General features: G+C 57.4%; 1 protein-coding gene and 1 long non-coding RNA gene across 2 annotated transcripts in view; one reads left to right on the top strand and one right to left on the bottom strand.

Moving 5' to 3' along the window:
* Positions 1-5536, bottom strand: part of WNT9A (Wnt family member 9A) — a 29639-nt gene extending 24103 nt beyond the window's left edge. The window contains exon 1 of the mRNA XM_003893018.4: positions 5394-5536. Coding sequence (XP_003893067.1) covers positions 5394-5488 — 95 coding nt within the window. The 5' untranslated portion in view covers positions 5489-5536. The remainder of the gene's footprint in view (positions 1-5393) is intronic.
* Positions 5537-5690: 154 nt separating this feature from the next.
* On the top strand, positions 5691-8697 carry LOC103877478. Its single transcript, XR_637186.4, has 3 exons — positions 5691-5853; positions 6094-6200; positions 6316-8697. It is a non-coding gene; the product is annotated as an uncharacterized LOC103877478 (long non-coding RNA).
* Positions 8698-13357: the final 4660 nt, after the last annotated feature.

The raw sequence follows: 13357 nt of genomic DNA, 5'->3' as shown, positions 1-13357 counted from the left end.
GGGTCCCTCTACTGGCCACTGGGGTCACAGGCCAGGAGTCCTGGAGAAATGCCCCCACTTTCCACTGCCCCTGTCCTCTCCTCTCCATGCTAAGAAGTCCCCAGGGAGTTCCCTGGCCCCCAGGGCCCCTCCCCTCAGCCCTCTGCTGAAGTCTGCCCCACTGAGCCACTTCCACGATCTCTCGAAACAAGGCAGCTGCCTGGCCCCTTTCCTCCCTGCCCTTCTGGCCCTCCAGAGCATGCTGTGTGGCCTTTCTTCCTGATGCCAGGCCTCATGTGCTTCCTGGGGTGTCCTAAGTTGTTGGAGGGGGCGGGTCTCCAGGACAACACCTGCCCAAACCTAAGACTGAGCTCTCAGCTGCTCCAAACCCTCTGGCCCACAGTACTCAGAGCACCTGACCCAGGCCCCAGCTAAGGGGTCACCCCAGACCCCATCTTCCTGCCAGCCCCTTCCCAGGCTTCTCTTGCCCACCACACAGCCCCATGATTCCACACCTCAGGCCCACTCCTCTTTCTCCAGCCCTGCCAGGGACCCATAGGTGCCCCTCAACCAGGCAGCCAGCTGTACCCCAGGCCTGGTGCACAGAGAGGCAGAGCCATGGGACCAGGCAGGGCATGTCCTGCCCACAGCTGGCGGCCTCCCTCTTTGACCCTGTGGGGTCTGATGTTGGCACTAATGTGAGAAACACATCCCCTCCCCACACCCGTGACAGCAGCCTCTCCGTAGCCTCCTCTGAGAGTCCCTTGAGCACCCAGAACTGCCCCACACCAGGCTCCAGGAAACAGGGGATGTCCTGGCTGCCCCCACCCACCCAGTAGGGCTGCCAGGGTGTCACCTGCTCCTTGTGCAAGGGTAAGAGCACCCACGGGCTCACAGTTCTAGAGACAAGGTTCTCCTCAGTCCAAGGAGAGATCCAGAATATATAAAGAGCTCTCATAACTCAACAGGAGAAAGACAAGCAGGCCCACTAAAAACAGGCAAAGGAGCTGCATGGACATTCTCCAAAGAAGACCCATGGCCCATGAGGCCATGAAAGGATGCTCAGCACCACTGGCCACCTGACAAATGCAGTCAGAGCCACACAAGGTGCCATTCCACACCCACTAGGATGGCTGCAGTAGAAAATAAAACAGAAAACCAGTGTTGGCAAGGAAGTGGAGAAACAAGCCTTTGTGCGCTGCTGGCAGAAATGTAAAATGCTGCATCCAGAAGACAGTTTGGCAGGGCCTCAAAAACCTAAATGCAGGCGGGGAGTGGGGGCTCACACCTGTAACCCCAGCACTTTGCAAGGCTGAGGTGGGAGATCACTTGAGCCCAGGAGTTCAAAATCAGCCTGGACAACACAGCAAAACCCTGTTTCTACAAAAAACAAAATTAAAAAAAATTAGCCAGGAATAGTGGCTTGTGCCTGTGGTCCCAGCTACTTGGGATGCTGAGGCGGGAGGATGGTTGAGCCTCTGAGGTGGAGGCAGCAATGAGTCTCATCACATCGCTGTACTCCAGCCTGGGTGACACAGCAAGACCCTGTCTCAATAAAACAAAACAAAAACAAAAACATCACATGCAGATGCAGAGTTACCATGTGACCCAGTACCTCCGCTTCTAGGTAAGTACCCCAAGAACTGAAAACACACACATACACAAAACCCCACACACCAATGCTCACAGCAACATTATCCATCATAGCCAAATGGCGGAAGCGATCCAGATGTCCGTCAACTAATGAACGGGTCAAAAAGTCTCTCGGAGAGTCTTCCAGTCGAGTCTAACTCAGTCGTAAGAAAGAAGGCAATACTGACGCGTGCTACAACGGCGATGCTGAGTGAGAGAAGCCAGGCGCGGAGGCCACACAGCATAGGATTCCATTTCTAGGAAACGTCCAGGACAGGCAGACCCGTGGAGAAAGAACGCAGACGAGTGGTTGCCAGGGACTGGGGGAGGGGAACGGGTAGTGACTGCCTAATGCGTATGAGGTTTCTGGGGTGAGGAAAATGTTCTGGAATTAAACAGTGGTAAGAGCTGCACGGCCTGGTGAATGAGGTACTCAAAATCACAGGGCTGTATACTAAAAGAGTGGATTTTACAGGACGTGAGTTACAGCCAATAACAAAAATCCTCGGCCAGCCCTGATGCCCACCAGGCGCCCAATTCACAGTGGTCACTCCCTCCAGCCTGGCTTCTGGACCAGTTCCAAGCACCTTTCCAGCCCAATGGCTGGCTCTGGGGCCATGGCCGGGGGCACCTCAACAATCCCTCAGTGCCTGCCTTGGTCATGCCTCTTCCAGGCAGGCCTCCAGGCTACTGAGGCCCAGAGAAGGGGGCAAATTGGCAGGGCCTGGCCTCCCACCATCATGCCCTCCAAAGTAGCCTGCAAATGTTTCCTGAGTGATGTAAACTGCAAGGGCCATCACCACAAAACAGCCTCAGGGTCTTTAAAGAAGAACTCCAGTGGGAAGCCTCAGCCCTCATCCTGAGCCAGCCTGGGACCCCTAAGGAAAGGGCTGCAAGGTGCCAGGGAGCCAGGCAGCCTAGCAGCCAGAGGTGGGGGTCCAAGCGCCGCTGGGCAGGAACAGCCCCCAGGCCCAGGCCCAGCCCTGACTCCACATCCAGAGGGTCTGAGCCCAGCAGAGCAGCAGTCCTGGCATCTAATCTGGAACTATCATCTCAGCTGAGACCACAACCCAGCAAGGGCGAATCGAGAGAGGCCTCCCAATGGAGGACAAACCACGTTCTCAGACCACCACCAGGCCCACCCTCTTACAGTAACCTCGGGGAAAGGGTCTGAGTCTGCACCCCAAGCCCTTCCTATGACCTCAGGCTGGCCTTCCTGCTTACCCCTCTGTCTAGAAGGGCTTGGGGCCAGGCCAGTGAGGAGGCACAGGGACACAGCTATGGGAGAACCAGATGGAAATGCCACCTGCTAGCCATGCCAAGGTGCAGGGCCAGGCCAATGGGGAGCCTCTTCCCCACAGGGGGTCCAGCCTGGTGGCCAGAGGCTTCTAGGAGGGCAGCGGACGCCAGCCAGGGTTGGGTTGCAGCTCAGGGAGCAGGCAGGGAGGGCTCCCATGGGTCCACGTGACCCTCCCCCAGGCCAGCCTCTCCTCTCCGGGTTCCTGAGCTGTAACTGGAGCCGCGTTCCTGCCCGGGAGCCTCCGTGCCAGGCAGAGCTTTTGAGAGGGGGAAGGGAGAAAACGGCCCTAGATCCCAGCCCCTTCTCCCTGCTTCCTGGATTGGAGCTGGGAAGGGCCACCCCAGCCCCCCTCCAGCTCCAGCCCCACCTGGCCTTTAATGCCCTGGGCCACCCCCTGCCTTTGCTGGGCCAGGAGCCACAGCCCCAAACCAGCAGGAGAGGCCTCCACACAACCCAGCCTGGAGCCCTTTGTGCCCTGCTTCCCCTCCCCAGCCCAACCTTGGGAACTGACTTAAGGGGGGCCCAAGGCCTCTAGCAGTCCAGATGGAGCCTGGCCTGCCCTGACCCAGGATGCCCCCCAGCCCCTGGTTCAGGAAGGTACTCATTCTCCATCCGTCAAACAGAGTCCTAGCTGCCCTCTGCAATGCCAGCTGTCACCAAAGGCAGCACGCTTGCCCTCTGGACTTCCCACAGGGCAGCTACATAGAGAGCTGCCCTCAGGACTCAGGAATCCTCCCTTGATGGGTCCTTTGGAGCCAAGAAGCAGGGCCAAGGGGCCTAGCCAGAGAAGCCACAACAGCACTTAAGTTTTTGCTATGCGCCTGGCACCAGCCTGGACTTAACTGTCTGCAAGAGAGCTGAAACACACACACACAAAGCAGCAGAGCCCCTTGACCTTCTCCAGAGCACAAACCCCAGAGATAGGTCAGAGAAGGAGAGGCCAGGACCCAGCCCCACCCCCTCTCCAGGAATCGGATCACAGCAGGGACAAAGCCGCTGCAGCCCGGACAAGCCTAGGGTGTGTCCCGAGCCCCAGAAGCAGAGCCTCCGTTGGGCCGGAGAGCAGGGAAGCACAGCTGGCTGACGAGGCCACGGTGACTCACCGCGGACCTGTGGCCCTCCCTCCTGCCCTCCCGGGTGAGGCTACGGGCTGCACAGATGGCGTGCCCTGGCGTGCCAGCCCAGGCCCAGGGCCGTACCCACAGTCAGAGCCAGGAGAGGGCTGCGGGTGGGGGCCCCAGGGAACTGAGACACCGGGCTGACCCTGGAAGACGACCCAGAAGAAAGGAACAGAGAGAAGAAAGGGGGAGAAAGAAAAACACAAAGGGAAAGTTTCCCATGAAAATATTTTATTTTCTTTGAGAACAGGATACACCTGCAGGGCTCCTCGGCCCAGGCGGCCTCTCCCTGCCCGGGCGGGTGCCAGATTCCTGGACCAACGGGGCCCTCTGCCGGCCAGCCCGCCGCGCGCTGGCGCTCAGGCCAGAGGGCCGGGAACAGGTGACCAGTGGAGGGCGGCGGCCGAGGGAGGGGCCCAGGGCGTCCAGGTCGGGGACTGGGATCCGAAGGCCAGCCAGGGCTCCCGGGGCAGCGCTCGGGGTAGGAGGCGGGAGGGTGGCGGGGAGGCCCGGGGCGCTGCCTTGCACGGTGCCACCCTGCACCTCAGCGTGCCCAAAACGCAGCGAGGGTCCCTGTAAAGGTCGCTGGACTGGGCATCCCAGACTTGGCAAAGGGGGAGGGAAGAAAGAAGGGAAAGAAAGGAAGAGAGAGACGCGCCGACAGCCCCGCAAAGCGCTGCTGCAGAGACACGCGAGCACCGGCAGTGACACCGCGGGACGCCCCGGCCGGGCCCTGCGCTCCCGGCCAGGTCCCATGGACGCGCTACCGCGGGCCGGGGCCCGGGCCACAGCGTCAGAAGCAAAGCGCAAAAAATAAATAAATTCCTCCAGCTTGGAGGGTTTCTCTCTCTCTCTCTCTTTCTCTCTCTTTCTTTCTCTCTCTCTCCCCGTTTGGGGCTCAGAAAGAGGAACATCTGGATTTGTACGTATTTTTGTTATTGTTAAATTAACTTCTCGAGAAGAGAAAGGAGGGAAGCTGCTAGGTGGGCGATGGCCAGGGGCTGAGGACTCAGGCTCCAGCCTTTTGGCAAGGACAGGGCGGCCCAAGGAAGCCGGGACCTGATCCCAGTCCCTAAGCGCGAGGCAGTCCGGCTCACGGCGGCTGCGGCGACTACGACGACGACGACTCTGCGGTCACGGAGGACCGCGGCCCAGCGCAAGCCCGACGGGTCCACCCGCCTCTCTACCCGTGACACGCCGCGGACGGAGCGACTCGCGCGCCGCAAACAAACAGCGCCAGGCAACCAGGCGACCCCGCCGCGCCCCGGCCCAGCCACCCCGGGTGCCTCGGGGACTCCGGACGACCCCGCCCCGGCCCCGCCGCCCCCGCCCACCAGTGCGCGCCGGCCGCCGAAGGCACCTACCCGAAGTAGGCGGCAGAAGGGCGCAGCGCGCCGAGCAGCAGCGTCAGCCCGAAGGCCGCGGCCAGCCAGCGCGCCAGCGGGGACCCATCCAGCATCTTGCCGCACCGCGGCGGCCGACCATCGCGCTCCCAGCTCCGCGCAGGGCGCGCCGCGGCCGCCGCCCTCTTATAGCGCCCGGAGCGCGGCCAGCTGGGCCCGGCCCCGCCCCGCGCCCGGGAGGGGATCACGCCGGCGCCGGGGGCGGGCCGAAACCCGAGCCGCGCGCGCCCGTCCGCCCGCCCCTCCCGGCCGCTCGGGGCCCCGGCCGCCGCTCCCGGCGCGGGTCTCGGGCGCGCCCTTCCCGGCGGGGTTGGAGGAAAGGGAGGCGGGGAGCGGTGAGAACCGAGGGCTGGGCGTGCGAGAATCCGGGGCGACCACGGCGAGACGGCATTGGGGGACCGGGGCGGGCATCGGGAAGCAGGTAGAGCGTTGGGGGCGCTGCGGTGGGAGCTTGGAGCGGCCCCGGGGGCGGGATTGAGGGGGAGGGGAAGGGAGGCGTTGGCGGCCGGGTTAGCTGCCGGCGGGGCTCCAGGCCGGGACAGTCGAGGATGGTTCCACAGAGGACCCGGCCGTCTGCCCCGAGCTGCGAGCTGCGCTGATGCTCCGGGGAACCTTGGTGAGGAGGAGTTCGGCCAGCCGGTGATGCCTGCGCCTCTTGCAGATGCTGATCCCCTCAAGGAGCGGGGCCAGAGAATCGCTCCTTTCTGGCGGGGACTGTGGCCGCTTTCGGCCTGGGAATGAAGCGACATAGCCTGCTAGGGCTGTGAGGTGAGTAGCTCTACCTTTTGGGGTCCTGGTGGTCTCCCCATTCTTAAATTGTGGGAGGGGAGCTGGCGGCTAAGTCAATGCCACACCAGCCATCGGGCAACGCCCTTCTCTGCAGCCTGTTTCCTGTCCCGGACGGGGGAGAAAGAGGACTCCTGGGATGGAAGGTGCACGCCCAGGTAGCTAGAAGCGCACAGTCACAGCCCAGGGACTCATCCCCTCTGCTGATACGGATTTGGAACTGCTTCTGAAGCAGAATGGTGTCAGAGGACCCAGAGCTGGCATTAGGATACAGGTGCACACATTCCAGACACACCTGGGGGTGGCATCCAGGAGAAGGCTTGTAAGTTCCCTGGATGGGGCCTCTGTGCCACGCAACAAGGGACAGAAGAACAGGGCTTGGGGTCCAGGCTGGCGGTGGCATGCCTGCCACCTGCAGACCCTGGTCAGTGCAGGGCGGTGCCTCCAACACGGGCTAGGCTGCCAAAGCTGAGGACACAGGGCCAGCGAGCGTGCCCAGCCACGTGCTGCAGGGGCCTCAGAGACCTGGGCTGTGGTGCCAGCTCTCTAGGCAGTGCCGTCTGTGCCGGCAGGGACTGATTCTGGCACAGTGACCGCAGAGCCTGGGGGGTGGAGCACATGCTCCTGGAAGGCTCTGAAACCCTGCCAGTGGCAGCGACAGAGGCGAATATGAGGGGTCCTCAGAGGAAAAACAAAGACGATAGGAACAGCAGAAAATGGCCCCCACGAGGGTCTGAGCCATCCTCGCCACCCCTTGGGCTCCTGGCCCTGCTTCCCTGGGAAAGCCTGGCCATGTGAGTCACCCCAGTGAGCACACCCTTTCTGAGTCCCTGAAGGCCAGCTTGCCAGGTGACCTCCAGGTGCATGTGGGGCAAAGCAAGAATGGGGAAGGGAGGAGACCAGGCTTGGGCAGTCACTCCCTCTCGGGGCCTCAGTTTCCCCGTCTGAGACCCATCCAAAGTGGTGGCTTTCCTCTAAGGCATGATGTCCTGTGTGGGAGCCCTGGCCCCTGGTTCTGCTTTTCCACTAGGTGTGACTGGTCTCACATCCTTCCCCATCCATAAGACCCCCTCCCGTAGGGAGAGGGCACTCGTTTGTCATCTTTTGCTCATGAGGGGCTGGGCCACCTCCCTTGAAATGGGGCAGGCTCAGCAGAGGGAGCGCAGACAGCAGCCCAGCCCACCTAGGCTGCAAGCAACCCCAGTGGGAGGCCCACCCACCCCACGGCAGTGGGCTCCAGTGAGCCCCCAAAGTCTGGCTCTAGTGCCAGGAGGTGAGAGGCAGCAGTGGGAAGCAGACGGGACGGGAGACCTCCCTCCGCAATGGCATGCTTAAAGGCCCGGAGGTTGCCTCCAAGAAGACATGTGAGATTGTAAATATGCATCACAAGCGCCTCCGGCACCACAGAGCTCCCTTCCACTGAATCGCTCTCCCAGCGACAGCGTAGTGGTCACCAAAGGAAGGAGGCAGCTGCCTGGCCGACTGACGGGTAGAGGGCTCTAGTCCCAGCCCTGGACTCTCAGGACCACATTTGGTGCAAGAGGCTGCTGAGAAGGATGATCTGACATCCATGGAAGGACCCTGCTGTTTCCCCAGAGAGGGGAGGCTGTCAGCTCATGGCAGCTTTTGGTGGTGGGAGCGGCAGGCAGGCCATCCCTGAGTGGCCCCACCAGACCCCCACTTGAAGCCCTGGCCCAACTCCAGCCAGGAGCCTGTCAGAACGCCCAGGAGCCCAGGGCATGTGGCTGACAGGACCCAGGGCACATGAGTGGTAGGGCCCAGTGCCCCAGCAGGGTAATGTCAGAGATACACCTGAGGTCTGGCAGGGCTGGCTCAGCTCTTACCTCACTACACCTAGGATGATGGTGGCAGATAGAGGCAGTCCCCTCAGCCTACCTGGAACCAGGGAGAATTATACTCCCTCCCACTAATCTCCCAGGCTCAAACTCCCTTTCATGTCTGGCTGCCCTCGCCCACCGTGGCCTGCCTGCTGCTTCAGCCACAGCCACTAGTGGCCCTTCCCAGAGGGCAGCGTTCACCTGCCCAAGGGCACACAGCGCTAAGAAGGCAAGTACCTGCCCCCACCCTCTGCTTCTCTCAAACCATATCCAGAAAACCCTGGGCACAGTTCGAGGGGGAGACGTTTCCCAGGAAGTGTGGGCTTTTTTATTCTCATCTGCCATACTGCAGTCTGGCCCCTATATTTCTATTGGAGAGGCAGGGGCTGGCAGTTCTCTGACTAGAAGCTACATTGTACCCCTACAACTCCCCATGGCCTTCCAGGCCTAAGAAGCTCTCCAGGTAAGGGGAGGGGAGTAGGCAGGACAAGCCATCGCTGGGCCCACGGTCAGGTGAACAGAAGTCTAACTCTAGTCAAAAACAGGACAGGCGTGGTGGCTTACCCCTCTACTCCCAGCACTTTGGGAGGCCAAGGCTGGAGGTTCGTTTGAAGCCCAGAGTTTGAAACCAGCTATAGACACATAGCAAGACCCTGTGTCAATAAAAAAGTAAAATAAGCCAGGCACGGTGGCTCACGCCTGTAATCCCAGCACTTTGGGAGGCTGAGGTGGGTGGATCACCTGAGGTCAGGAGTTCTAGTCTGGCCTGACCAACATGGTGAAACCCTGTCTCTACTAAAAATACAAAAAACATTAGCCAGGCTTGGTGGCAGGTGCCTATAATCCTAGCTACTCAGGAGGCTGAGGCAGGAGAATCGCTTGAACCCAGGGGGCGGAGGTTGCAGTGAGCCGAGATCGTGCCATTGCACTCCAGCCTGGGCAGCAAGAGCAAAACTCCATCTAAAAAAACAGAAAGAAAAGAAGAAAAGCAGATTAGCAAATTAGCTGGGCCAGGCACAGTGGCTCACACCTGTAATCCCAGCATTTTTGGAAGCAGAAGCGGGTGAATCACTTGAGGCCAGAAGTTCGAGACCAGCCTGGCCAACATGGCGAAACCCCATCTCTACTAAAAATATAAATAAATAAATAAATAAAATAAGTTAGCTGGCCATCATAGTGTATGCCTGTAGTCCCAGCTACTCAGGAGGCTGAGGAAGGAGGATTGCTTGAGCCCAGGAGTTCAAGGCTGCACTGAGCTATGCTTGCACCAGTGCACTTCAGCCTGGGCAACAGAGACCCTGTCTGAAAAAAATATATATATATATATGTGTGTGTGTGTGTGTGTGTGTGTGTATGTGTGTATATATATGTGTGTGTGTGTGTATATATATATATATAAATCCAAAGTCCAAGCTCCTCAGTCAAGTCCCAAATTTGAGCCAGTTTGCAGACCCAGAACCCCCTGGATAGAGGGGAGGCTGAGCCCCCTTGAGGGGGACCCGCTGCGCTACCAAAAGCTTACTGTTCTTATCTTTCTCCCAGCCTTCCCCAAAGGCACTTCTGGCCTTTTACCAGGGTGAACATGCAGTGGGGAGAGGAGATAATCAGACCTTTCTGGGATAGCTGGTCACAGCCCTGAACCGACATCAATTCCAGGAGACCCAGCAGGTCGCAGTGGCCCCAGGCACAGCAGGGGCTTGTGGAGGTCCCAGAACCCATGGAATTGTAGCTCAGTCAACTCCCAGTTGGTCCCACAGCTCCTGGAGCCCCTCCTGTGGTGGTTTCCCCAGCTCCAGATGTGTAATTGTAATGGATGCGCTGGGTAGCTGGCAGAAGCCCCAAGGGATTGCAAGAAGTGTTTAAGGCCAGGCTGGGTTTTTCCTGCTCTACCCCCTACTAGGGTTCAGCATGCTTTCCAAGGGGTAGGGAAGGCACAGCCCTAACAGGTTGTGTCAGCACGAGGGAGGAGGCATGGGCTCAGGAAGGAACCTCACCATGTAGAGAGAAAACCCAAAAGCCGCCTATGAATGCTCATCAGGTCCAGGCGCTCTTGCAAACATCTATCTTCGTGCAGACCCCTGCCCTGTGAAGTGCTGAATCCCCCACAGCCGCAGACCCTGACTGTGTCCACACAGGACAGCATGTACAGGGGCTGCCTGAGCTGCCGCGGTGTCTGGATGCTGCTGGGTCGCCCTGCTGGACAAAGGCAGCCACTCCCCGAGACCAGGCTCATCCCCACCTCCCTTCCAGGCCCAATCTGGATTCCTCAGGGAAGTGGTGTGGGTTGTGAGGGGCTTGGAGGGCTCTGGGCTCACACACCCCCAATGGTGGACCCCTTTCGAAAGCCAGGGTGCCCCCACCAAAACAGAAGCAAGTCTCAGAAGCATGTCCTTGGATCCACTCAAGTCACCATGTGGCTGGGAAGAAATAAGTGCTTGTTCCCCTAGGCCTTGCCAGAAAGCTCAGGAGGCGGGACCCTTGAGAAACAGTGACACCTCCTCCCCAGGGCCACTCCTGCCCCGCTGTCCCTGGCCACGCACAGCAACTGGGCTGGGTGAGGATCCTGGCGGCTCCTGTCTCCACCTCTTCAGTCCAGTGATCCAACCTCTTCAGTCCCATGCTCCCTGGGCCAGAGTCACAGAGAGAGAGAGAGATGGAAAGAGAGACAGAGATGAAGAAAGGGAAAGAAAAAGAGAATGAGAAAGAATGAGAGACAGAGATGGAGAGACAGAATGAATGAAAGACACGGAATTAATGAAAGATGAAGAGAGACAGAATGAGAGGGAGACAAAAGAGACAGATGGAGAGAGATACGAAGACAGAGAATGAGAGACAAAAAGAGATAGAGAGGGAAAGACAATAAATGAATGAGATAGAAAATGAGAAACAGAATAACAGCATGTGAGAGAGAGGGAGACAGTATGAACCAGTGAGAGAAAGGGAGCCTTTCCCTTGGGGCAGGGAGGACAAAGAGCAGAAATCCCCACAGCCACAAGCCCCTGATTAAGCCCGTGCAGGCGGGGTGTGCGGCAGGGCTGCCTGAGCTGCCACAGTGTAGGCACCGCCAGGACACCCTACTGGGCAAAGGCGTCCCCCCCACCACGCCCACCAAGGCCACCTCCCCAGCTGATGTGCTCCTCTCTGGACCTGGCCCAGCTAACAGAGTACATGAGGATGGGGTTCCAGGGAGCTGCATACCACCGCTCTGAGCTCAAGAGACCATGGGGAGGCTCAGGGTGGGGAAGCTGTTGGCACCGCCCAGGGAAGGGGGGGCAATCTCTTGGGTGGTCTTAGAGGAGTGGGGCGAGAGGTTGCTTATCAGGAAACGTTGCCTCCTTGGGAAGATTTATGAGGCCAGGCAGAGGGTGTCCCTAGGGGAGAGGGCAAAAACCACTCATGAGTCATTTGAAATGGAGCTGGACAAAGAGCTCAAGCAGAAGCAACCCACCCAGACTGCCAGCCATGGGCAAAATGAGCTCACGGGCTGCGCCGTGTGTGTGTGTGTGTGTGTGTGTGTGTGTGTGTGTGTGTGTGAGAGAGAGAGAGAGAGAGAGAGAGAGAGAGAAAGACAGACACACAGACACACAGACACACAGACACAGAATAGCTCCTGGGCTTACAAGGTCAGGCCTGGGAGGCTGAGCCCAGCCCAGGGGCCTCTGCGGAGCCTGGCTCCCCGCAAGGCAGCGCTGCACCCTGCGGATCAGCTAGAGAAGGTGCCTGCATCCCCGCCAGCACACACACACACACCCCTCAGGCGGCATCCAGCACAGGACCTCTCTTGCTTATTCTCATGGATAGTACCATGTCCTCTGTCAGATGCATACTGGACACTTGCATAGAAATAGTGCAGAGAGACCCCTGGTATCCTTCCCCTGGTTTTCCCCAATGTAACCGCTTGCAAAACTCTAGGATGTTATGACAGCCAGGAAGTTGACATTGATACACTCCACTGACCTTGTTACAGTCACTCATTTTTGTATGTGGGTGTTTAGTTCTGTGCTAGCTTCATGTGTCCACTGCCACAATCAGGATACTGGACATTTCCATCAGAATGGGACCCCTCATGCTGCTGTTGTGTAGACACAGCCCAACCCAGGAACCCACTCATCTGTTCTCCATCTCTCATTTTGTCTTTTCGAGGTTGCCGTTTACCTGAAATCCTACAGCAGGTAACTATTTGGGATTCACTTTTTTACTCAGCAAAATTCCCTTGAGATCCACCTACATGGATCAATAGTTCATGACGTTTCACTGCTGCATAATATTCCACTCTACAGATATACCACAGTGCATTTCACCATTCACCCCTGGAATCTGGGCTGTTTCCAGTTTCTGACTGTTACAAATAAAACTGCTCTAAGCATTCAAGTCCATGTATTTGTGAACATAAGTTTCATATCTCTAGGAAATATGCCCAAGAAAGCAAAGACTAGGTCACAGGGCAACTGCATGTTGAGTTTTGTAAAAATCTACAAACTGTCTTCCAGAGGCACTGTGCCAGCAGGCACATTTTACACCCTCACCAACAGTGAAGGAGTGATCCCGTTTCTCCACACACTCACTGGGATTTGTACTTGTCACTTTTTTATTTCAGCCATTCTGATAGATGTGCAGTCACGTATCATTGTGGGTTTAATTTGCATTTTCTTCATGGCTAATTATGTTGAACATTCATGATTTTTATTTGCCATGTGTGTATCCTCTTGATGGAATGCCTGTTTGTCTTTTGCTCATTTTCCTTTTTATTTTAATTTTTAAAAATATTTTAAATAGGCCGGGCGTGGTGGCTCAAGCCTGTAATCCCAGCACTTTGGGAGGCCGAGACGGGCAGATCACGAGGTCAGGAGATCGAGACCATCCTGGCTAACACGGTGAAACCCCGTCTTTACTAAAAAAATACAAAAAAACTAGCCGGGCGAGGTGGTGGGCGCCTGTAGTCCCAACTACTCGGGAGGCTGAGGCAGGAGAATGGCGTAAACCCGGGAGGCGGAGCTTGCAGTGAGCTGAGATCCCACCACTGCACTCCAGCCTGGGTGACAGAGCGAGACTCCGTCTCAAAAAAAAAAAAATATATATATATATATAAAAATATATATAAAAAAATATATGTGTTTTAAAATATATATATAATATATATTTTTTAAAAATATATATTTTAAAAATATATATGTATTTTAAAATATATATAATTTATTATTTTTGCCCATGGAGGCAAAAAACTTCTGAAGGTCCTGAGAACATATGCTCCTGCCCACTCTCTAACTGGATTTTTAATGTTGAGTTTTGAGAGTTCTTTAT

Source organism: Papio anubis, chromosome 1 (genome assembly GCF_008728515.1).
Source record: "Papio anubis isolate 15944 chromosome 1, Panubis1.0, whole genome shotgun sequence".
In the NCBI taxonomy this organism is placed as follows: Eukaryota; Metazoa; Chordata; class Mammalia; order Primates; family Cercopithecidae; genus Papio; species Papio anubis.
The sequence above is the reverse complement of the archived record's forward strand: the minus strand, read 5'-3'. Positions and strand labels throughout refer to the sequence as shown.